Source organism: Musa acuminata, chromosome BXJ2-6 (assembly GCF_036884655.1).
Source record: "Musa acuminata AAA Group cultivar baxijiao chromosome BXJ2-6, Cavendish_Baxijiao_AAA, whole genome shotgun sequence".
In the NCBI taxonomy this organism is placed as follows: domain Eukaryota; kingdom Viridiplantae; phylum Streptophyta; class Magnoliopsida; order Zingiberales; family Musaceae; genus Musa; species Musa acuminata.
This window is the reverse complement of record NC_088343.1, coordinates 8378968-8404019: the sequence shown is the minus strand read 5'-3', so window position 1 is coordinate 8404019 and position 25052 is coordinate 8378968. Positions and strand designations below refer to the sequence as shown.

Below are 25052 nucleotides of genomic sequence, written 5' to 3'. Positions count from 1 at the left end.
TTTTTAGGTCCGAAGATCTCGGCGTATCGAAATAACCTATTGTCCACTTGTGCTGACAACACGATCGACTTCACAAAACATGTGGATGTCATATGCCGCGGTAATTATTCTTTGATGGAGATGCGTCACTCCATTCCTCCCTCTCGTCGATCGATTAGATCATTATTCCATGGCGTTGACATAACTATTAACCAGTCACCATGGAGGATGACAACAGAATAGTACAATTCGTTGATAGGAAGCTAATTAGTGTGTTGTCACATACTGTTCCTTGTTTGTGACGGAAACATTTGACTCGAGATTTACCAGTGTGGACAAAGAGAAAAGTCCCACCGAATTATTGCTCTCACTGTGTAATCAATGGTTCTTGCAAGAGCTCGATGGACTTCGACAACACCAAATAAAGCAACATTACGTGAGCATTTATTAATGAATTTTATGTTATTGATTAAAGAAGATAAGAATGTGTTAGCGTTACATAAGCATTTATCATTAATCCACCATACATAGAATCATAACTTATTTATCTATTTTCTTATATTTAATAATATATATCGAGTTTAAAAAATAAAATATTAGATGGGGAACAATTTACCCAACCAGTGATGGGACCCATCACATGAACGCCTCTTGCATATCCGACCCCACAATGGCACTATAAATCTTCTTCCTTCTGGCGTTTAAATTCCTTACTCCCTTCCCCCCCCCTTATCTCTGTCTCTCTCCCGCTTAATTAAAGAGAAGATGGGTCTCTCCAACCATCTTCACGACGTCTCCGGCGATTCCCTCCCGCTGCTCCTCCTCGCCGCTGCGGCAGCATCCATCGCCTACCTCCGATCCTTACTCCTCCGCCTCCTCCCCCTCTCATCCTCCCCCGTAGACGCCGAGCACGACATCGAGCCGTCCATCGGATCCGGCCTCGCCGGCCTCGTCGTCCTCGCCGATCACCTCGCCTCCAACCGGCCCTTCTCCTTCCTCTACTGTCCGTCGGAGGGGGGGGACCGGCGGCCGGAGTGCGCGGTGTGCCTGTGCAGCCTGGCGGACGGCGACCGCGTCCGGCGGCTACCCTGCCGCCACGTGTTCCACGGCGAGTGCCTCGACGGCTGGCTCCGCCAGCTGAATCTCTCCTGCCCTCTGTGCCGCTCCCAGCTGGCCGCACCCGAGCTGCGCGCCGTCGTCGACCGCCGGATCGGGGCGAAGCTCGTCTCTTGGCTGTCCCACTACTGATCGGACGGTGGAGATCGATCCGCGCGACGACGACGGTATCGATGATGTTTTCTGGTTTCGGTTTACTTTCCAATATCTTATCATATAAAGGAAAAGCTTTCTTTTCTTTTCTTTTTTTTAAGGCCTTGCCTTTTTTATCTCCCTCTTTTTTTCACTTTTACTGTACCTTTATTTTTTTTTATGCAAGGCCTTATTTTTTGGGGTCTCTCTGACGGCGGAGATCTTTGATTTGGCATATGTTGTCACCGTTTTAACTGGTTTTATCTTCTTTTTGTTTTTGGCCTAAGTTGCACAGCACCTCAAATGACATCTGTTCATGAAGATGACATCGATCGATAGCATAACAAGGAGAAAAAGGGTTGGTGACGAACAAATGTATTCGTAGATCAAACGAAAGAATAATGACATTTTATTAGTAATTGAAATGAATAATAATGGTGAAATGGCAATGGCAATTTGCATAAACACGACAGGGAATAACCAGCATTTTGAGCTCCAAGCCAATTACTAATTAGATTTGAAGATGACAAGATAAAGGGTGCAATTTTCTCACATTATCTACCGCGGTTTGATCTTGCGATTAGCAAGGCTCTGAGTCAATTAATATGGATTAGAGTCATGCAATTTATACTTTCGATACGCTCACGGATGAGGTTACATTGAAAGCGCTATTCTACTATATGCATGTCACGTCGAGATGATTTCGGTCACATTGAAAGCGCTATACTACTGTATGCATATCTCGTCGAGATGATATCATGCTAGATTGCAATCGTGATTCATTCATTTGTGTATCCAACCAAACGGCTGGGGTCACTGTCGTCTCGCCCAACGTGTTCGCATGATATTGAGCATTCATTGTCAATCGAAGATATGTGCTTGGAATTGGAGGTCAACTTCTTCGGTTCCAAGGAAGACGACTCGACGTTCGATCCAACTCATCGCCCTTCGCCCGAGGCCGCAAGTGACAGCGGCGGTCGACATCAACGACGATGCGTTACTTCTCATTACATCTTTCGCTTCCAGCGGTCGCAAGTCACTTCGACGAACAGTCGTATGTTTACCGGATCGTACGTAATAGGTGTGCCGGATTCAGGGTACGGATGTGAAAAAAAGTCAGCCCATGGGCTGGGTCAGGTTTGGACGGACCGGGTTGGATTCGAGATCATGAAGTTCTACGCAAACCCCACAACCCGGGCAAAAGAATCCAGTAACGCTTCGTCAGCAGATTGCGGTGACAAATCGGGCGGGCCCCACCCGCATCGGGCGATCGAGGGAGCGACGTGTCTCGCGTGGCCACGTTGTGATCGAGGGCCCCACGCGTACGCATCAACACCGCCTCTGGTGGGATTTCTTTCTTTTTTATTTCTTTCTTTTGATTAATATTTGTCGAGTTACCACTCCATTTTTATCGTTGCAACTTCGCCCACGTGTCAGTCGAAACGTGGAATCCCATTCCTGACCAATGACTAAAGTAAAACCCACGGCTTAGTCTGTATAAAAGTCAAATCGTGTTCCGGTGACCTGTGCACTCTTTTGAGCACAATAAAAATCTATCGTGGTTTGTTTGTCGCGACTTCGTTAGGCGTTCCCTTGCCATACGTATCTCGGTGATCGTTCCAGGGAAGATGACATGACATGCATCTTTGTTGTATTAGATGCATTTGTCGCTCGGAAGCTCTCGTTCATTCCAAACTATAGTGCTTATTTTACAGCTGTCAGCCTCATTCATTTCATTTTATTGCAACAAAAATGATTTCTCGTGAATAAGTTGCTGTATTTGTAGTAGATTTTCTTATCATAGTTGCCTTCCCCATCATTCGCATCTTCGTATTAGTTGCACTTATCATGTTTCAATCAGAATGCAACATTCTCTGATTCTCTCATCGGCGTCGTCCGTCGATCCATCCTCATCGACCATATCATCCGTCTGTCTCCTCGACAGTTGCATTTGAGGGGGGACGTGGAATCCAACGCAAGCGCAACAACGCATCCCGCACTACGTCGTCTCTTTGTCCGGTCACAGAGCCTCAAGCGAGCCCAACAACGCATTCGTCACTATGGTTGGGTACAGGTTAGACTCCGTCGTCCACCACTATATTTTTTTGCTCTCTCTCTCTCTCTCTACTCGCTGACGGAGATTAAGGTCGAACCATCCCGTTCCGGTGGGGCCACAAAAAACCAAGTACCCAACCGCTTCGGTCAGCACAGCCGACACGAGCGGTCGCCCTTGCCCCGTCACCCCTCACTGCGCGGTTTCTCTCTCTCTCCGTCCCCTCCTTCCACCACTTTATAGCCCTGCAGAAACAGAGAGAGAGAGAGAGAGAGAGAGAGACGTAGACGTAGACGGGGATGGCTTCGTGCGAGATTAGGGCCTCGGGCGAGGGATCCGGCGATTGCGTCGGGGAGGGGAGAGTCTCTGCGGCGGAGCTGCAGGGGATCATGGACCGCATCAGGTCCAGGGTCGAGGTGCAGCAGGTCCAGGCGGCGTTCGAGATCCGGAGGCTCACGAAGACGTCGTCGAGGAACCGGCGGCACCTCTCCGCCGCCATCGAGCCCCTTGTGTTGATGCTCCGGTCGGGGAGCTCTCAGTCTGCTGAGGCTGCCATCCTTGGCCTCCTTAATCTTGCGGTTAAGGACGAAAGGTGCGGTCTTTGGCCTTTCGCTTCGGAAAATATTTGATTCTTTCGATCTGTACACTTCTTGTTGGGTTGCTTCTTCGTCTTTTGTTCGGAGAATAACTCGTTGATTGTTGCTTCTAGTATTCTAGTATCCTTTATGTTCTTTTAAAAAGAGAAGATATTGCTGCTTTTATTTATTTATTTATTTACGTTTGCCTTCTTTTGTTATTGCGAAATCGACAGCTCAAAGTTTATTTTTTTAGCAGAGATATCATATGAATCTAGAGTAGAAATTGCTCAAATAATTACTCTAGATTAAGTATCTAAGCATTTCTTTTTTTTTCCTTTTGTTCATTTTTTTGGGCTGAAAATTGCCCTTGGCACCACATTTTTTAGATATTTTGAAAAACACCAGACCAGGAATTATAGAAGTTACATTGTAGCCAAAATGTTGACTACTTGCTAAAGGAGGTGCTTCAGATAAACCATCTGATATTTGTTTTTCCTTTTGATATGTTGCTGGTATTCCATGATTTTGTCAAAAGGAAGTGTTTAGTGCATATTGTAGAATTATTTAAATGGAAGCAGACTGCATTTCATCTGTTATCTGTGCCATTAAAATGGAAGCAGAAAGTTGATGGCTGATCCTTCTGCCTAAACTGCTTTGCTCAGTCTTCATATAATTTTTTTCCTTAAATGTCACACACATAGAGCATAAAGAAATTGCCACTTCATTACTAACTATTCCAATCACAAGTGAGATAATAAATTTATAAGTAGTCTTCTGTTTTTATGTTTGAGTACTTTGGATGATCAAGATAGTGTGGAGATGATAATGATATTGCCAATTCACTATCCTATTATTACTAAAAAAGACAAACTCCCAGATGTTGGCCTTATATCATTGAATGAGAAAATCTGTTGCCAATTCACCAGATTTTGTTGTCTAAGACCAGAGGACTTCTATATTATTCATATGAGGATTAATGGCAAGCTCAGGTTGGATGTGAAGTTATAGTCGATATATGTAACATGTATTATTTCACATGAGGATAATAAAATGGCAACTTGTACATGGTAAAACAAAAAATTGAACCTCTCTCTGAGATCTCTTGTTCTAGAACTTGTTCTTCTATTCCACAGACATGGTTGCTTGAACTAAGAATTCTGCATATATGTCTTACTCGATAGAAAGAGTAGCAGAGATATTGAAAACTTGATGCAGAGATAGAAGTCTAGGACCAATATTTGTGTATTGTCGGATGACAAAGTGTGGTAATGGGCACTCCTTGGTTTATGCAATTTTGTTCCTAGGTATTGATTAGCTGAAAAATTATTGTGACTACCAGTTCCACACTAGGTTCTCTAATTAAATTTCAACAGAAATTAGTCTTGAGGAGATGGAGAAAAGATCAAACGACGATATCCTTGCTCTTTTGGAGATTCTGCACTTTTTTTTCTCTTGATCCATGAATGTCTTTTACTGTGATGCTGTTAACAACTAATATAAAATATTTGCTGAATTGCACTGTGCTTTTATGTTCACAGGAACAAGATCAGCATAGTGGAAGCAGGTGCGCTCAAACCAATGATCATTTGCTTAGCATCTCCAGATGCTGATTTACAAGGATATGCGACTGCTGCACTGTATACCCTTTCTGCTTCGTCGGTCAACAAATCCAGGTTAAGTGCCTCTGGAGCCATTCCCCTCCTCATCAAGGTCCTTGAAAATGGAAGTCAACAAGCCAAGATAGATGCTATTGCAACTCTCTACAATCTCTCCACCATCACAGACAACCTCAGAACTGTCCTCTCACTCTGTCCTATTCTTCCTCTGATCAGCTTTCTCAAAACTTGCAAGAAATCCTCGAAAACAGCTGAAAAATGTTGTGCCCTTTTGGAATCATTGGTTGGTTTTGATGTAGGAAGAACTGCTTTGACAGCTGAGGAAGGTGGGGTGCTTGCTGTGGTAGAAATTCTGGAAGAAGGGTCCCTTCAGAGTAGAGAGCATGCGGTTGGAGCCCTCTTAACATTGTGTGAGAGCAATCGAAGTAGATACAAAGAAGTTATTCTCAAAGAAGGCGCCATTCCGGGTCTTCTTGAGCTCACCGTCCAAGGGACACCGAAGTCTCAAGCCAAAGCTCGTCGACTTCTAGAGTTGCTGAGGGACTCTCCCTGTCGAAGCTCTGAATTACAAGCAGAGATGCTTGAGAATGTTGTCAGTAGCATCGTGTCTAGGATCGGTGGTGATGAGCAGGCAGAGAAGGCAAAGAAGATATTGGCTGAGATGGTTCAGATTAGCATGGAGCAGAGCCTGAGGCATTTGCAGCGAAGGGCCCTCATGTGCACTCCGGCCGAGCTGCCTCTTGGTAACCACCGATCTGAAGTCTCTTCAAAATGAACATCTTCTTTTTCGACGATTTCATCCTTTGTTCTCATTTGTACTTGTACAAAAAGTAGTGACAGAAAACCATATTAATAATAAGGTAACAAGATGATGCCGGTCCAGGCCACTGATGGTATCAGGTGACTGGTTTAGCAGTCGAGTGTTGTTAATTTGAGTTCATGTGTTCTTTGTTTTACCTTTCTGTGGGCTAATGGTATATCCTTTTTTTCTCCTGATAAAATTCTAGTGTTGGAATTCTGAAGTATCGCAAATCACAGAATGCAGTAGCCAATTAAGCTTTCTCATAATTCGCAAACAAGGCTTTGCATGGACATCTGCCTCCCGAGACCACACCTGCGCGACCAAGCCCGCTTGCATCGTGCTCCTTGGCTACGCGTCACTCGAGACCCCGGCCTCTGCCCGGCCTGTTCAACTGAGCAATATCCATCGCCCGCACCCTACCCACGGTCACCACCGCACATGCGACCCCCCTTGACTATGAACCTCCACGATATTTGCACCCCCGACAACAGATCGGTTAACAACCGACAGGGACAGTTTCTCGGAGCTAAAGCCATGCATCGAACTCCCAGTACGACAACCGACGCATAGCTTCTTTCCGGGGGGGGATATGATGAGGATAATAACTGCGATAAGACACGCATGACGCCAGCCGTCCTACATAACGCCTCACAACACCAGGTCAACGCAGACCAAAACGCCAACCGAGGCACATTAACACCCTGCTCAAGCTCGATCCTTCACGTCACGCCAACGACGATGTCATACACTACCAGAAGTACGATCCTGCTACCCGCGGACAAACACATCATGCAACGGTAACTCTTACTATAAATACCCTCTCATTCCGAGCGGAGAGGAGGGGAAAAGAAGGATACACAAAAAGACTTTCTTCATCTGAAACCCCATTCACATCATCTGACTTGATCGTCGGAGGGGTCGGGCCGAGCACCCCAACCCGGCCTTTGTGCAAGTGCGAAGCCGAAGGTCCCCACCGGACGCGCAGGCGAGGAGTTCTTGCCCGGAGGAAATGGCGACTCCGTTCCGATCGGACCACCGTGAGCTGCCACCTCAGCAGTCTCGAGGAATGCCCCAGGGAGATCCCCGTCATCCGGATCCGAACCGAGCCGCGTCGACCCCGAGGCCACGGCTCAAAATTGTTTACCACAACAGGAAATATGATACCCGGGTCGTCACATGACGATCAAGCTAACATAGAAGAGATTAGACCTGCTCTCTTTATATATCTGTGTGGAGATAAGTAAGTTAGATGTAGATAATTATAAATTATTATTATTTTCTTATTATCTACATAAATAAAAAGATAAAGATAAATGGTTAGAGATGGTAAAGGATTACATCCCTATCGAATATTTTATTTTTTTAGATCAGATATAAAAATTTATTTTTAGTATTATTAGTGAGGGATAATAATAATTTTAGATTATTTATATTGCACCTATATTAAGTTATTAATTTAGATGTAGAACGAATCGAGTCGAGAAATCTTCCTTAACTCTGTACATAAAATACATGAGGAACTCAACATTTCAATTCAGAAATATCTTAAACAATCATATATATATATATATATATATATATATATATATATATATATATATATAAGAGTAAATTATATCAAGCTGACTAGAATATCATTAACATCTTTTTATTACACATCCATTATCTTATGTCTCAAATCATTATATAAATTAATATTTATCTCTTCAAAATTTAATATTATATATATTTATTTAAATATTTAGATACATATTTCATATGTACTACTAACATGCTGATTTGGTCTATATTTATTTAATATTATCTATATCTACTAACATGCTGATTTGGTCTTTATTTTAAAATTATATTTTGCTGTTGTTTATAAAATGCAAAGGCAAGATAAGAAAAATAATGAAAGAAACAGGAGTGTCAGTGAACAGCAAAGGTCCCCCACATAGAAGACGCTTCCTTGCACACGTAGCCTTCTCAACGGACTCCGTCGCCCTTACCCCGAGCCGATGCATTACTGGCGTGGAAAGGTCATCGCAACGAGCAAAAGCCCAAACGTAGAAGCCTTCTCACGTCGACCCCAGACCTGACTTCCCACTGTTCCTTGTCACCGCCTGCAGGAGACACTCCGCCACTTTCCTTTCAGTGGTCGGTCAAAGTCGTTTTTATTTCTCTCTCTTTTTTAACTTTTTAAGGAGTGGTCACAGGCATCTCAAACATACCTCCCGGTGACTTCACTCACGGGAAGACGCCTCGTACAATTTATTTGCTCGACCCCTCCCGTCAATCTTCGACCCTCTTCTTGTTCTTCCATTCTTGCTCTCCGGCCGACGCCTTCGGTTCTCCATCCCCCATCCCCCCCTTCATTTTGGACCCCTTCCCCTCGCCTCTATTTGGGAACCCTAACCCTAACACCGACCTTAAATCTAAGGGTTGGATCCGATCGCTTGTTCTTGGATCGATGGGAGAGGGCGACGCGCTGGAGAGGTCGGGACCGGAGGCGATGGATACCTCGTGCGTGAAGGGAGATCTCGGGATGGAGATCGACGCGCAGCCGTGTCGGGAGGGCGCCGCGACGGCGGAGGACTGGCGGCGGGCCCTCGCCAAGGTGGTGCCCGCGGTGGTGGTGCTGCGGACCACTGCCGCGCGCGGCTTCGACACGGAGACCGCCGGGGCCAGCTATGCCACCGGGTTCGTCGTCGACAAGGGCCGGGGCATCATCTTGACCAACCGCCATGTGGTCAAGCCGGGTACCTTTTCGATCTTGACCTTCGCCATTACGATCAAGATTGATGCTCGCTTCTTATCCATGCGATTGTTTTGTGCTGGTGCAGGCCCCGTCGTTGCGGAGGCGATGTTTGTCAACCGAGAGGAGATTCCGGTCTATCCGATATACAGGGATCCTGTAAGTTCTTGGCTGCAGTTTCATCAACTTCTTGATCGGTAACTGTTTCGAGAGATTAATTTTCTTGGTGGTGTTTGGCATCAGTTACCTTTCCGGCATTGCGATTGTTCTTTCGATGTCATTTTTCTCGGGTCATTTCTCTTGAATTCTAATATCCTGTGAGTTTTCATGGATATTCTGTACCCCGTACGTTTTCAGTTTTGCAGTAACTTCTTGATCGTTAACTATTCGACCGATGAATTTTCTTGGAGGTCTTCGACATCGGTTACCTTTTCACCATTGAGATAGTTCTTTCAATATCATTTTTCTCGGATCACTTTTTTGAATTCAAGCTCACGATTCCGGTCTATCCAGTTGAGATAAGGATCCTGTAAGTTTTCAGTTTTTTGATTCTTGGCTGCAGTTTCAGTAACTTCGTGATTAGCAACTATTCGAGCGATGAATTTTCTTGGAGGTCTTTGACATCGGTTACGTTTTCTTGTCATTGTTCTTTGGATATAATTTTTTTTGGGGTTATTTTTCTTGAAATCTAATATTAAGGATCCTGTGGAAATATTTCAAAACACTAATTTGGTCTATAACTAATGAGGTCTATTCACTTGTTGATGCCACAGATTGTTATCTCAATAAACTGAGCCTCTCAGTGGATAGCTTCGTGTCTTCGTCTTATTTTCTTGGGAGGGCCTTGTTAATAATGCAAATACGTACTATTCAGGCATATGTTTGTATTGCTAGGCATGAAAGCTTGTAATTAACCAGGTTCTGATAGAATTTTTGCCAGTGATCAACAAGCAATGACACTCGTGTTATGATGGAGAGATCTATTCTCTTTCCTACCCCACTTACCATTTATCTTATGACATCTGTTAAGTTGAATGGATTCGGATTGAGAATTTGGACACTTGAAGAATGGGAACATGAAGCAAGAAATCCATCTCCTTGATCTGTTCTTGAATTTTAGAACACAAGCATATCTATGACGTTTAACATAGATGTTTAGTACATCGGATAATTTATGTCAAGCAAGCATTTGATATTTTATGTCTTCCACCATAACTTAGTAGTGGGTTCTACAGATTCTCAATTTGGTGAAAATCTGAATGCTGTTCTTGTTGCTTTAGGAAAATTGGTTGCTGTCTTACACATTTCCTGTCTTTTTATGATTAGATACATGATTTTGGCTTCTTCCGCTATGACCCTGAAGCAATCAAGTTTTTGATCTACGAGGAGATTCCCCTTACACCTGAAGCTGCTTGTGTTGGTTTGGAGATACGAGTTGTAGGAAACGATAGTGGTGAAAAGGTACGTATCATAGTTATGATTGTTTAATGGACCTTGTTAATTTTTCATTCTTAGTAAGTCAAAGAATTGTTATTGCATGTGGTTTAGAATTGTGTGGTTAATACCTGGCAGGAAACAGTGTGAGGTTCTTAAAATGTCTTTAATTAAGGACTTGCTGTGAATCTTTTTCTATATGTACTAATCTGGTGGAGGAGGGATTATGCTTATATGTGTGACTAGTGCAAAAGATTATAATGACAATAAGTATTACATATACATACATGTCGCTTTTGAGAATTCACATAATTTTATATGTCAAATAACTGAATAGCTTAGAAATAAAGATTTGTCAATGCGAAGCTTGGTTCTTGGCAAGGATTGAAATATTGTACCGTACCGGAGTTTCGACATTCACTCAGTACGGTACGATGCTGTATACCGAGCGATATACCGTTCGGTATAGGTATATATAATAATAAAAAATAAATAAATAAAATAAAATAAAATAAAAATTTAGCGATGTCGTCGAAGCTACGTCGCCTATATAAGTATATATATATATATATAAGTAAAAAAATATTATAAAATATTTATATATAAATATTTATATATATAATATAAATATATTTATATATAAAAAGATTTTTTATATATAAATATTTTTATAAAAGGCGACGTCGCCATCTATTATATATATATATATATATACATACCGCCTGGTAACGGGCGGTTCGCTGTGCCAACACCTTGTTGATGTGGCATGGTTCTGTGGTGTGCCAATTAATGCCCCCTTGATGGTTGGCACAAGCAAAATATTGGCTGCTATTTGTCGGCACCGTTGGCATGGATCGACATGCTTAACGCTAATACATTTTTGGCATGGTATGTTTCAATTCGTGGCAACATATGTCAGTCAAAACGGTAATCTTCGATCATGTTGATAATGCTATTGTTACCCATTTAAATTTATGAATCCGATATTCACCATCTCGTTTACCAACATTTATCTTTTTAGATAATCCATCTTCTGGTAATGCTCATGTATATGTGATTTTACTCTTACAAGTATGAATTTACACTTGCATGCAACTAGAACAAAGAATGCTTATATACTTCACATGCTCGCTAGACATGAATAAATGATAACCTGCAGCACACAAGTACCAGTAGATATCCACACAACCACACATACATGTGCCATACAAGCACCTAACCCACAACACGCTTACATATTAATGCATGCACCATATGCGCATAAGAGCCTTTCAATTTATGCATGGAAGTCCATACCTTCATTTATATGTGCAGTAAATTTTTTTTGACTCCAGGATGCACCATAAACTGATGAACAAGTGTAGTTCAAGAGTTTCCTTATGCTGTGGTTCTATAAACTTGCAGGTCTCCATTTTAGCAGGAACTGTAGCGCGTCTTGATAGAGATGCTCCTCACTATAAAAAGTATGTGCTGTCATCTTTATCTGTCTCATAATATATGCATCATTTGTATGTCTTGCTATAATGTATGATAGTAAACGCCATTGAGAACTTTTCTGTACTTATAACTTATAAGAATTAAGAAGAGTTAACGTACTAATTCCTTACAATTTAACTACATTCGTATATCAGATTTTGTCATGAAACACCAACCATCACCCCCTCTTCCCTCATTTTTAATCTTTGCCTCCACCTTTTTCCATTTATCTTGTCTTTTGCTGCCCCAGTCTTGAGGGTGCGCTGCCTCCCCTCATTCCTCTTCCCATTGCTTATAAGTTCAGAGTATCTTCTTTTCACATCAGTAACGAGCGACTGTTCAACATCATCCATGGCTTCGTACTCGTCTTTCTCAGATTGATTGATTATTTTTGTTTCATTGATGTTTATTTTTCCTTCTCTCTTTTGGTTGGTAATTTTGTTTCACAAAATCAGTTATCAATTAATTAGTGTTTGTTGGGTATTAGCTAAGAAAATGAGGCTTCAGTTATCTTTTGCATTCTGGTCTATGGCTCTGAATTTGTTACTTCATTCTCTGGCTGTGTCCGTTGGCTGAATTGCAATCCTTGTTTACTTGACTATCCTTTATTGGAGTTCCAGGTTGTTCCCCTTGATTGGATAAGGACTAAGTTTGTGATTCGGGCAATCCAAATCCTGACTGACCTGATGATCTGGTCTGTAGCCAAACCGGAGGTGGATCCCATCTGATCTGCTCGTAGTTCTAATTGCAACAATTATTTTCTTCAGCATTCTACACTTGTCTGACACTTGTTCAATTCAACGAAGTGGAAAAACATCTCAAACTTATCTTCTATTTCATTAAACTGCCATTTTAGATACTTATGTTGATCTTCAAGTTTGGCTCAGATGTACAGTAGTTTGCGTTTGTAATGAATTGATGTGTTATATTTACATAATTAGTACTCCAGTGATGTTTACCATGATCTTCTCTATCTAGCACATGAACTGTGAAAGGAAGCATTCATGTTAATCCAGTGACGTATACCATGATTGACACTGTTTTTGGATCATGTTCACACTAATGTTTTGTTGCTGCATTATCATTATGTCGGTTACATCATGGTTTCTGAGTCTCTCATCAGTGTCCACTATTTCCTAGTTAAGTGATGTTATTTTTGCATTCTCAATACAGGGATGGATACAATGACTTCAATACATTCTACATGCAGGTATGTATGATTGATAGATGTTCACAGAAGCTGCACATTTAAAACTGAATTCTAGTTTTCCATTTATTTCAATCAGTTTTAACCATTTGCTGCTAGTTAATCACTTACATATTTCGTTGTAACATGAATACCTGTTTATTGTGACTTTTTATAGCGAATTAACCTCTGTCAAAGGCTGTAAGAGAATTTCATGGGAATAATCTCATATAGTGGTGTGAGTTTTGTCAGTTGTTTTTAATCGTCAGTATGTTAATCTCAAATTAGATATGTTATAGGAAATGGAAATCCAGAGAAAAACAAATGTCATCACACTGAACCATTTACAACGGCGCCTAGTTATCCACTCCAAAATAGTTTCTCCATAAATTGTTCTTTGTTGTATATATAAGATATTAAAGCTTACCTGCTATATGTCCAATGGTGTTAAGTTTAGTAAATTTCTGCTTCGACTTTTGATAGTGGTTGAATCTGCCCATGATTACTTGGTGAAAAGTCAAAATGAAAGTTAAAGGTTTTTAAAGTTAACTTGATATCTCATTCAATGTCAATAGCAAAAGTGCAAGAAAGAAAGGATCTGGTGATTGACTCTCATGAATGCTGCCAAACACCACTGAATTCTAACTAGCATTGAATGCAAGAGATGACCCTCTTTGAGATGGTTTTTTTCCCATCATTTGGGTCTTAAATAAGTGATTCCATGTCATACCTTAAGAATGGTGATTTAGAATAATGACCATACCTTAGGTTTTCGAGAGTTCTTTCCTCTTTTTGCTTTCAATTGGTAGGAGTTGTTTAAGCCTATAGGTATGCCATGCATGAACCTTGGATGTGGCAAATATTTTTATCTCCATGACAATTGTTATGACTAGGAGTCTAGGACCACCTATTTGTTAATGCATCCTTTAGAACATATTTGGATGAATGTTCTATTGATTGTTTCAATGTGATTATACACTATTTGAGGTTAAATGACTTTATGCGGTTAGATGCTTTGCATGCTATACTTATCTATAAAGATTCTCGGTTGAAATGCATGCTAGCACTCCGACATAGTTTGTTACATGTATAAAGTTTTTAGTTATCTTATCTTTAAAATTAAATATAAATTATTTATAAATTGAATAAAAAATTAGATCATTCAATTGCATATTATTAAATTTTGTATAATCTATATTGTTGTCAAATAAATTAATACATGAAAGTTTTTATTGTGTGGTACTTAAAACCTGATAGTTGATGATTAACTTTTCGAAGCTATTGTTAGTGTTGAATTTTTCTTATTTGAGTATTTTAAGATTTTTCATACTATAATATATATTATTATCAAATAAATTAATGTATGAAAACTTTACTATAGATAGAATTAAAATACATACAATTAGATGTGTGTTTCTTGATTGTTTTTATTTTTTGTATAAGAAATATCTAAAAAGTATAAATTTCTAAATCATAAGAAAACAATCTTTTGTGATATAGAAAACAAAGATTCTTACTTATTATTGTGTTGCACTTTTGTAAAATGATTTATAAAAAAAACTTTTATAAATTTTTTTTTTCTTTTTCTATTCTTGGAGCGTTGAATATTATCTTTTTTTTAGATCTCACAATCAGATCATTTGTGTTTGTTTCATGAAAAGCAAGGAAAAATTCATGGAAATTTAGTTTCAACTTTCAAGTACACTTCAACATCTATTAAGTCTTCATCACCATTCTAAACAATTTTTTTTCTAAAAAATAAAATTAATACATTTTTAGATATATAAAATCAATTAAATTTCATTGGTTACTAGTTTTCCACCATATATTGGTTTAAGCATGGACTTGGTCTCCAACCTTTTCGATTTGGAGTAATTTCTCAGTAGTGCAACTTCAAGTTAAACTACTTCAACAGATCTTTAAAAGACCTTAATCATAAGTCTTGATATGTTGTTCCAACCTTTACAATTTTTAGGAATTTCTCGCCTCTCCAACTTCAAGTGAAACCACTTAGTTCAAAAGATCACTAAGAGACCTTAATCATGAGTCTTGATATGTTGTTTAACCCTAATTGCAACTTTAAGATTTTGTGAGGAGATCAAGGAGACAAGCAAAGAAACTAAGAAAAAAGTGAGGAAATAGGAGAAGAAAGAGGAGGCAGAGGTGGAGGTTATAACTGTGACAAGGGTGTTCTTTAGATAGGTGTACTGTTTTCGTTTAATTATCTTGATTATTATTGTTTAGTACCAGGCATATTGACTATAGATTGCAAAACACTAGTTATTCTGACTATATAGTGTAAATAATGATATAATCCTCTGATATCATTATTTTTTATAAAATATTGATTAAAATATTAGAAAATAATGAGAAAGGAAGTTTTGGATTTTTTTGCCACACCAGTCTCTATCTAGATTAAGGAGTAAAGGTTGATCCCAGTTAATTTTGAGGTGAGTAGTTCAAGGATTTTCTTGAAGTTAATTTCTTTTTAATCTCAGTTAAAGAGGGTCAAAAAGATGTAATTAGTCCTTTGAGTTGCATTTGCTCTCTGTTTGGTTGAGCCGCTGTTAGCTAATTTTGAATTCTGTCATCAACCTTAAATATGATGCAGAAGTAGCCATCTCTCCTGTACTTATATAGTACTTCTTGTTAGACTCGAGATAGTATCAGTATCTAAAGGTCACAGAATTTACACTTCTTAATGTACCCAACCTACTTTTTAGTGGTAAATATGGTAGAATGAAAATTATAAATGTTTCATTTGATTGTTCTGGCTTGCTGTATATTTCTGTGCCAGATATTGTTCTGGTATTCTTGTTTCAGAATCAGTGGAATCTGAATTACTGAAATTTAAAATAAATCATGATTTACTGGATTACTTTTTTTCACTTAAAGATGTATCCTATAGTGGTAAAAGTAACAAGTCACCTTTCACTGCTAATGATTTTGTAAAATATTTCTCATTAAGGGAAGAGCACCTACAGACCATGATATCTGAGCAGTCTTAGTATTCTGATGGATCTTTCTTTCTTTCTTTTTTTTGAATGAAATTATTTTCAAAATGAATACATGATATTTTGACATAAGCTACAAATCAGAATATGAAGGCAAGATTGGTTGTTACACAAAAACCCCTACGGATATCCCAGTTCTTTCATTCTCTAACAAACTATGTCCAGGCTGCATAATGTGAGGGAAGGTGCTCATTGCGAGATAATATTATGGATCTGCCCTTTAGTGTTCAAGCATCAAGAATATAATAATTGTGCAAGCTTGTTATCATACAACTATAATTTTAGGTACTACAGAAGCTTAGAGCACCAGAAGAAAATTTTGTTAAAGACACTTTGTATACTTGAATGCAGTTTGAGGAAAGGCTCCGGTAGTCCAATACCTAGCATGCGTCATATAGGCTTTTGGTATAGAATTGACACCAGATTGTCTCATGTCTATCAGTATTGTAGTGTGCCTATTTCTAACATTATTTAAACTAGAAAATTGGGTATTGAAAGCAGAATGGGCTGAATTTTTACATTGGCTACTTGAGGTGAAAGAATAAGTCATAGTCCTTGATCTAAAGATAGCTTTCATCAGAAGTATTCCAGTTACCTTAAACCATGTGAGTGTCATAATGAGCATTTTGTTTTTGCTGACAGTTAACTTTGAAGTGTTTTGGATTCTTCCAACAAGTTCACTTGCACGGATGACTAGCAGCTTCTTATGAGGTTGTATGAACTGTGTTTTCCTTGTAATGAAAATAATCATGGATACTTTCTTCCATTAAGCTTTTGTTGAGGTCAATATCGTTGGTCTAATCAAGGACTTCGAAATAGGTAGCAGCTTTAGGCTTTTTTCCTCACTCATGATATTATCAATTAGTAGCACTATACCTCAACTCGCTATGTCATTTGTAGCTTTTCTTCAAACATGTCTAAGACTAAACCGTGAATTGAGTCTCATAATTTTATTGATGGTATGAGCCTGATTCAGAATTACAAATATATTTTGCTCTCATCTTCGGATAATCCTGCATATGTATCAGATGGATCCTATATCAACAAAAAAAATATTCTAGATTTGTTGTTTTTAATTTCCGTATATATTTTTATATATAGAGCATTGCCAGAATTTAGGAGGTATTTGATGATCCTTGGGGGTTTTAGTTGATGCACTGTCTGGTTTGTAGATCTGACTTCATTTTATGAGCAATACCTTTTTTGATGTTTCTTTTCTCCTGAATAATAATTAATGATGTCTAAAGCTTTGAATTTTATGTTAATCTTGTATCTTTGATCCTCATTTAAGTGTTGCAGAAGTTGCAACACGGGTATGGTTTTCTACATAATCTGAAAGCTTGTTTCTGGAGCTTGTCTACAAGAAATTGTTCCAACTTGACTGTCATTAATAAAAACAATTTTATCAGCAAATAATATCTCTATAGGAGTTTATCTTGTACACTTGTGATGCATAAATTATTTCACGTGTGATAACTTGACTCTCTGATTCAACACTATGTTGGTAGGATACTCACTAGTCTTGCCTCTTATTGTTCTACCAGTAGCAATTGGTTCATCGTACACACGTTAACCACATTAATATGGCTATAGGAGGTCTCTGTTTATAGAAGCCACATCATTTTTTTTACAAGCTCTACAAAGCTTCTTTGGTAATGAAGAATCATATGCAGAGCTTTCTTCTCTCTAAAATTCTCTTAGTGATCTGTTTATAGGTCTCTTAGTGATCTGTTGAACAAAGCTTTATCCCACAAGTGCAACTAGCTTGTTTCATTTATTGTCTACATCATGCTAAAACAAACACAAATGAAACGATCGTGGGATAAAAAAAAGGATATTCAATGCTCCAAGAATAGGAAAAGAAAAATAAATCCTTTCTTTAATTTTTTTTAAATTATTTTTCAGAAGTGCAGCCCAACAAAAAATAAAAAACTTTATTTTATTATGATTTAGAAGTATATGCTTTTTAGATCTTTCTCATACCAAAAATAAATAAAATCAAGAAACACATTTCTAATTGTACGCCTATTTTAATTTTATATATGATAAAATTTTTATTTATTAATTTATTCGATAACAATATATAGTATGAAAATCCTAATAAACTTAAATAAGAAAAACTCAACATCAATAATAATTTCAAAAAGTTCATCATCAACTATTAGATTTTAAGTACTACACAGTCAGAACTTTCATATATTAATTTATTCGATATGGAGTATAAAATATTTAACAATTTGCAACCGGATGATCTAATTTTTCATACAATTTATAAATAATTTTGTATAAAGATAAAATAATAAAAAAAATTCATACCTGTAACAAACTCCTTTAGTTAGAACGTGGTATAGTCTAAAATATACGATCGGAGAAATCTTATCAAATTGTTTTCTTAGGATCTTCTTCTTTCCAAATTATTTTTTTACGGTCATCATTTATAATTAGAACTTTATTACAATGAATGAGATATATGCAATTACTCTTATATCTTGTTTCATGAGTTGGGACGGAGATCCCGAAAGAGTTGACATTATCATCTAGAAATAATGTTCGATTACCTAAGCTATCTATCTTGACCCATGCCTTACTCTTCAGATCTAGTTGATATATATAGATATCACAAGATTTATGTTGTAAGGCAAGCCACAATTATCAGAAAGATTCAACCAAACAAGTACATGAAATACCCTCTTTTGCTTCAACAAAAATTTTCATACCCAACCGAGTGACCCGTATAGGGAACAATTGGAAACTATCCAATTCAGTACTAAATATCTCTAGTGCATAGAAATGTCATATCTAGCTCATGATGCACCAATGATTATGATCGGGTATTTCCTCAATACTCCACGAAAAATCTCGCTTTCTCCAACTATATACTGTTGTGTATGTTGTCAAAATGAATGTACTATTAGGGTTCTCCAAAACTGATGATAGGTAAGTAGATCCTTAGAAGATATGTTCATCGCAAGGAGATCAATTCGCATTTTAAAAAATGGATTATATAAACTGATTTGGGGATAAGATGAAAATACTATCCAAACATGATAGATTTGTACAATATTGCATTCTTTATAGTAAAATGATACACTCACCTCAAAGGACTTTCGATTGTCTATTATATTATGCATTCCAATTAGAATATTTCTTAAAGGTCAATCATGAGATCAATCTCTTGGTTGGATCATAGTTTGAGATCATAGTATTCCATGCAATGGACACTCTGTAGAGGTGCATGACTTTCTTGGTATCCATATAATTTAAAATTTCTCCCATGATATTGAGGCTTAAGGGTTTTTTACGAATTACAATAAAAAAATATATAATAAAAGTACAAATACTAACTCTTTAATGAACTCTTCACCTGACGACTCTAAATTTTGCTTTAATCGTAAAACCTTATTGGCCATAACAACATTCCTAAAAGAAAACATAGCAGCAAAATTATTTATGAATTAAACTAGAAAACAAAGACCTAACTTAACCTCAGAAAATTCTTTGGTCTAAAATAAAATGAATTGAGAATCTTTCTCTTTCAGACTTACATTCTTTCTTTTGTAGATAAATAATAGACATGCTTTAGCTTCAACTCTAAAGTTCAGTACCTGCCTAGCAAGGTTGCGACCTCAGGATAGACGCACTGTTTGCTTGCCAATAATTGTACCATTTAACTGTTGCAATGCTTCTTAAGCATTATTTCTTAAAAGAAGAAACACACACAGCTCAACAAACTTGTCGTGTCATCTGTTTACAATGTTCACAAACATGTATTAGCAAGATGTACCTATGGGCAAAAAGAACAAAACCACATTGTTTTCCAACTGGAATTTTAACAGAGGTGATTTCTCCATACTGTGAAAAAGCTTCTTTCAGATCATCTTCACTGACTTCTGGATCAAGCGCTCAAAAAAATACCTTCAGCAGCAAAAATATATTGTTAAAAGGTTGTACCAATACATGTTACCTTTATAACATGTATGGACAAAATCTCCTTACTGTTGTATTAGCTGAATCTATATCTGACTGGGAGCCGGTTGCAGATGCACCATCAGGTCCAAGACCACCTAAATGTATCCACAGTTAGGGTTCCATGGACATTTGTTTATAAAAAAAATGACTACAATGTAAAACAAAGGAAAAGTGTTAAGTGATGCTTGCATATTGAATCCTAATATAGAAAACCAACAATCATAATTTGAAGTGGGCAAATACTGCCACTAAGGCCAGATAAGATAAGGCTTTTGACTTAAAAGACGTTCAAGCTTGTAAACCTCTATTGATACAATCAAAGACCTAGAGTTAAGTTAAATCAGAAATAAAGTCAACTAGAAAAAAAATCAGGTCTAAGGTTGAACATAGAATGATATCCTCAGGTTTTTTTTTCCAATTAGAATTCTGTCTAGTTTTGGATTTTTTTTTCTAATATACTGTGACAAAGAAACAAAAATATAAATGCCAAGTCCTCTGTGAATTTGTCCAGGTTGATGGTGTCAAAAGAGTCCATAACACTCAACATTTAACAGGCGACTGTCTTAATGGAGATTTAGCCACCATGATTCTATATTTAATTATGTAAGATCTTAAATTGAATAAACAAAGATTTGGGTTTAAGTCAGCTTTATAAATAAGGGTGTTAAACAGTAAGATTACTTACGGCTGCAGACTTTTCCTTGTTGTTACATTCTATATTCTTGTCTTTTATTTCTTCTTTCTTGAATATCAAGCCAACCAACCAGGAGAGAATAGGCAATCAAGCCAACCCAAACTTTATCTGTGCCTGAATGGATTTGATATCTAATTAGCCAACTAGTATCCCTAGAATGATAAACTATATATTGTTTTCAACTGATACAAAACCAGTCTGAATAACTTTACATTTTTTATCAACGAGCCTTCACTACTATATCACAAAGAAAAATTCTAAAAAGTTTCTACTCTTCATATCCTTTGAGGGGACAATAAAAGGATTAATGATTGCCAAGAATAAAAGAGAACTTCTAGAATTAAAGATGGACATTTTTCTATCTGCTGTAAAATTACCCATTCCTTCATGAGCATAGCTGTGACCAAGCCACCATAAAACCATTGACTAAGGAGAAAAAGATGTTTGAAGATAAAGGAAGAGAAGTACTTATAAGAAAAGCTCGAGGTTAGAGAATAATATGCTATGAAGATATTTTGAATTTTTATGCAGTACTTACAAGAAAAGGTCAGTTGTGCAGAACAGCAAAATCCATGAAGTAAGCATGTAAATTCAAGCATCTCAAGGAATGTCCATTATTCTTAAACAAATAGACTGACAGATGAACATAGGATCTGAAATTTCTGAACTTTCTCCATGGAAGAGAAGTTTTGTGTTAGCACATAGAAAATTTAAGGTAACACAGAGAAAATAAAACATCTATATCTTTGGGACACTATTGTGTTAGCACCAACTAAGAATGGTCTAAGTTGTGTACCAGCTTCTTAAACGGAATAACTTCGAAAATATATCGAAATGATGGTTAAAAAAAATCCAAACGTACCAGAAGACTTTCTAGGTGTAGCAAGGCCAATACGCATGGGCCTAGAAGAACATTAAACACCATTCATCTCGGTGATAGCAACTTTTTTCTCATTCTCATCTCCAAATCTTACAAACCCATAACCTTTTGAACGACCAGTATTAGCATCAATAACAACTTTTGCACCTTTTACTGATGGGTACTTAGTAGCAAAAGTTTCATGCAAAATTGCACCAGTAACATCAGAAGCTAAATAACCTACAAAAATAGAGTGATCGAAAGTAAGATCAGAACGCTTATTTCCCATGCTAAATGATGCCCAATTTAACCGAAATGGCAGATCTGTGTTAGGCATCAGATGACCGCTGAAGCTCTGAAGTATTTTTTCAGCCGTTGCATGTGAGTGGAACTCAACAAACCCATAACCCCCTGATTGTCCAGTCTGCTTATTGCGAATAACCTTTATGGAGACAACCTGCATGGCAAGTTGTTGAGTCAGTATAAAAGGTACGAGATTAATTTAAAGTGTTATATAGATACAACAAACCATAAAAATGACTCAAAAGATTTAAGCGAAAATATTTTCTTGTTCATATGAGACAAACAGTGCATGTGATGAAAACTAAATATGAGTTCACCAAGCACAAAAATAGGCATATGTGGTTTAATCCTTCCAATTTAAGCAAAATGTAACAAGAAAATAATTATTGTGTTCCTTACAAAAGACCGAAAAATTACAGACATCTCTACCACATTGCACGCTATTGTCGAACCAAAAGATGCCATGTGAAGAATACAATAACAATTATCAATCTGTAAATGTTAGTCAAGATATAATCTCTGAGTTTTCATGATGCCAGCTAGCCAAGAAAATGCTACTTTAGTCTAGAATCAACTCCTTAACACTGGTTAAAAACGAAAAAGTAGCACTATACTGAAATAGTTTTTCTTAATTTGTGCAGAAAGCACACTCACATAGTAAACTGTGTAATGTTTCAAGATTCTTCCATTTAACTCTTCCTAGCTCCTAAGTGCTGCTGCAAATTTGCTCAAATTGATTCTCCCATTTACCTGCTCATCGGAGGATCACCTTCCTTGTTTAAAATTTATTAGTTAGCCACAGTCAATTTGCCAGGATTGAACAGAATCCACCACATTTAATCATCCATAAAATTTCTATGTTATGATTGCCTTCAGATCCCGTCAAAGATCTGAACGAAAGCAAGGGGTGCAATTGACAGATTATAAGTCGTTAACGGACGAACCCTTTGTTGAATTTGACATTTCTAAACTTAATTATAACAAAAGATCGAGACCAAATGTATTAGATTAATGCATAAAATTTAAGACATTCTATTAAAAGGAAAATTACTAGAGAAACTATTAGATTTAAGTCAAACAATACTTCTTTAACTCAACTTGTCTATGCAGATTGCGAGTTAAATGGCCTACAAATGCAGATATTTCAATGAACTACCACAAAGCAAACAAAAAGAAGCAGGAAGATCCAGTTGTTCACATCGATCAAGAGAAAAAGACGTTCCCATCACATAAGAAAGAAAGACAGCATCTAGCAACAACAAAAGGATAAATCCTCACCTCACCGGTATGGACGAAGCAGCCGAGGAGGTAGTTCTCGTCCATCCAGTACTGGAGGTCCCCCACCTAGATCATCCGCTTCTCATCCTTCGTGCCGCCTCCACGCCCTACTGGTGGCGGTTCGATTTCGACGACGGCTGAGGCGGAGGCATCGGGGAAAAATTGCTAGAGAAATTATGAAAATATCCACATCACATGTAGATTTAAGTCAAACAATACTTCTTTAACTCAGCTTGTCTATGCAGATGGCAAGGTAAATGGCCTACAAATGCAGATATTTCAACGAACTACCACAAAGCAAACAAAAGGAAGCAGGAAGATCCAGTTGTTCGCATCAATCAAGAGAAGTAAAAGGCGTTCCCATCACATATGAAAGAAAGATTGCATCTACCAACAGCAAAAGATAAATCCTCACCTCACCGGTATAGACGAAGCAGCCGAGGAGGTAGTTTTCGTCCATCTAGTACTGGAGGTCCCCCACCCAGATCGTCCGCTTCTCGTCCTCCGCCGCCGCCTCCTCGCCTTGCTGGTGGTGGTTCGATTTCGACGGCGGCTGAGGCGGAGGCGTCGGGAGAAAATTACTAGAGAAATTATGAAAATATCCACATCACATGTAGATTTAAGTCAAACAATACTTTTTAACTCAGCTTGTCTATGCAGATGGCAAGTTAAATGGCCTACAAATGCAGATATTTCAACGAACTACCACATAGCAAACAAAAGGAAGCAGGAAGATCTAGTTGTTCACATCGATCAAGAAAAATAAAAGGCGTTCCCATCACATAAGAAAGAAAGACAGCAACTAGCAGCAGCAAAAGGATAAATCCTCACCTCACCGGTATGGACGAAGCAACCGAGGAGGTAGTTTCTGTCCATCCAGTACTAGAAGTCCCCCACCCAGATCGTCTGCTTCTCGTCCTCCACCGTCGCCTCCTCGCCCTGCTGGTGGCGGTTCGATTTCGACGGCGGCTGAGGCGGAGGAGTCGGGGGAAAATTACTAGAGAAATTATGAAAATATCTACATCATATGTAGATTTAAGTCAAATAATACTTCTTTAACTCAGCTTGTCTATGCAGATGGCAAGTTAAATGGCCTACAAATGCACATATTTCAACGAACTACCACAAAGCAAACAAAAGGAAGCAGGAAGATCCAGTTGTTCATATCGATCAAGAGAAGTAAAAGGCGTTCCCATCACATAAGAAAGAAAGACAGCATCTAGCAGTAGCAAAAGGAAAAATCCTCACCTCACCGGTATGGACGAAGCAGCCGAGGAGGTAGTTTTCGTCCATCCAGTACTGGAGGTCCCCCACCCAGATCGTCCGCGTCTCGTCCTACGCCGCCGCCTCCTCACCCTGCTGGTGGCGGTTCGATTTCGACGACGGTTGAGGCGGAGGCATCGAGGGAAAATTACTAGAGAAATTATGAAAATATCCACATCACATGTAGATTTAAGTCAAACAATACTTCTTTAACTCAGCTTGTCTATGCAGATGGCAAGTTAAATGGCCTACAAATGCATATATTTCAACGAACTACCACAAAGCAAACAAAAGGAAGCAGGAAGATCCAGTTGTTCACATCGATAAAGAGAAGGAAAAGGCGTTCCCATCACATAAGAAAGAAAGACAGCATCTAGTAGTAGCAAAAGGATAAATCCTCACCTCACCGGTATGGACGAAGCAACCGAGGAGGTAGTTTTCATCCATCCAGTACTGGAGGTCCCCCAACCAGATCGTCCGCTTCTCGTCCTCCGCCGCCGCCTCCTCGCCCTGCTGGTGGCGGTTCGATTTCGACGGCGGTTGAGGCGTCGGGGGAAAATTAC

The 25052-nt window shown here is 38.4% G+C and overlaps 3 protein-coding genes and 1 pseudogene across 3 annotated transcripts; 3 read left to right on the top strand and 1 right to left on the bottom strand.

The window, feature by feature from the left end:
* Positions 1 to 744: 744 nt before the first annotated feature.
* Positions 745 to 1227, top strand: LOC135613811 (E3 ubiquitin-protein ligase RHA2A-like). The gene has a single exon (XM_065110838.1). It carries the CDS (start codon positions 745 to 747, stop codon positions 1225 to 1227), a length of 483 nt encoding a protein of 160 aa, XP_064966910.1.
* Positions 1228 to 3374: 2147 nt separating this feature from the next.
* On the top strand, positions 3375 to 6496 carry LOC135614606 (U-box domain-containing protein 4-like). Its single transcript, XM_065112133.1, has 2 exons — positions 3375 to 3872; positions 5397 to 6496. The coding sequence occupies exons 1-2, from the start codon at positions 3580 to 3582 to the stop codon at positions 6247 to 6249; spliced, it is 1146 nt and encodes a 381-aa protein (XP_064968205.1). The 5' UTR covers positions 3375 to 3579; the 3' UTR covers positions 6250 to 6496.
* Positions 6497 to 8470: 1974 nt separating this feature from the next.
* On the top strand, positions 8471 to 17134 carry LOC135614608 (protease Do-like 7). The gene is made up of 6 exons (XM_065112134.1): positions 8471 to 9017; positions 9102 to 9172; positions 10340 to 10474; positions 11852 to 11910; positions 13097 to 13133; positions 16766 to 17134. The coding sequence occupies exons 1-6, from the start codon at positions 8729 to 8731 to the stop codon at positions 16814 to 16816; spliced, it is 642 nt and encodes a 213-aa protein (XP_064968206.1). The 5' UTR covers positions 8471 to 8728; the 3' UTR covers positions 16817 to 17134.
* A 2594-nt stretch (positions 17135 to 19728) lies between these two features.
* LOC135614607 (polyadenylate-binding protein RBP47-like) lies at positions 19729 to 23779 on the bottom strand (annotated as a pseudogene).
* Between the last annotated feature and the right edge of the window lie 1273 nt (positions 23780 to 25052).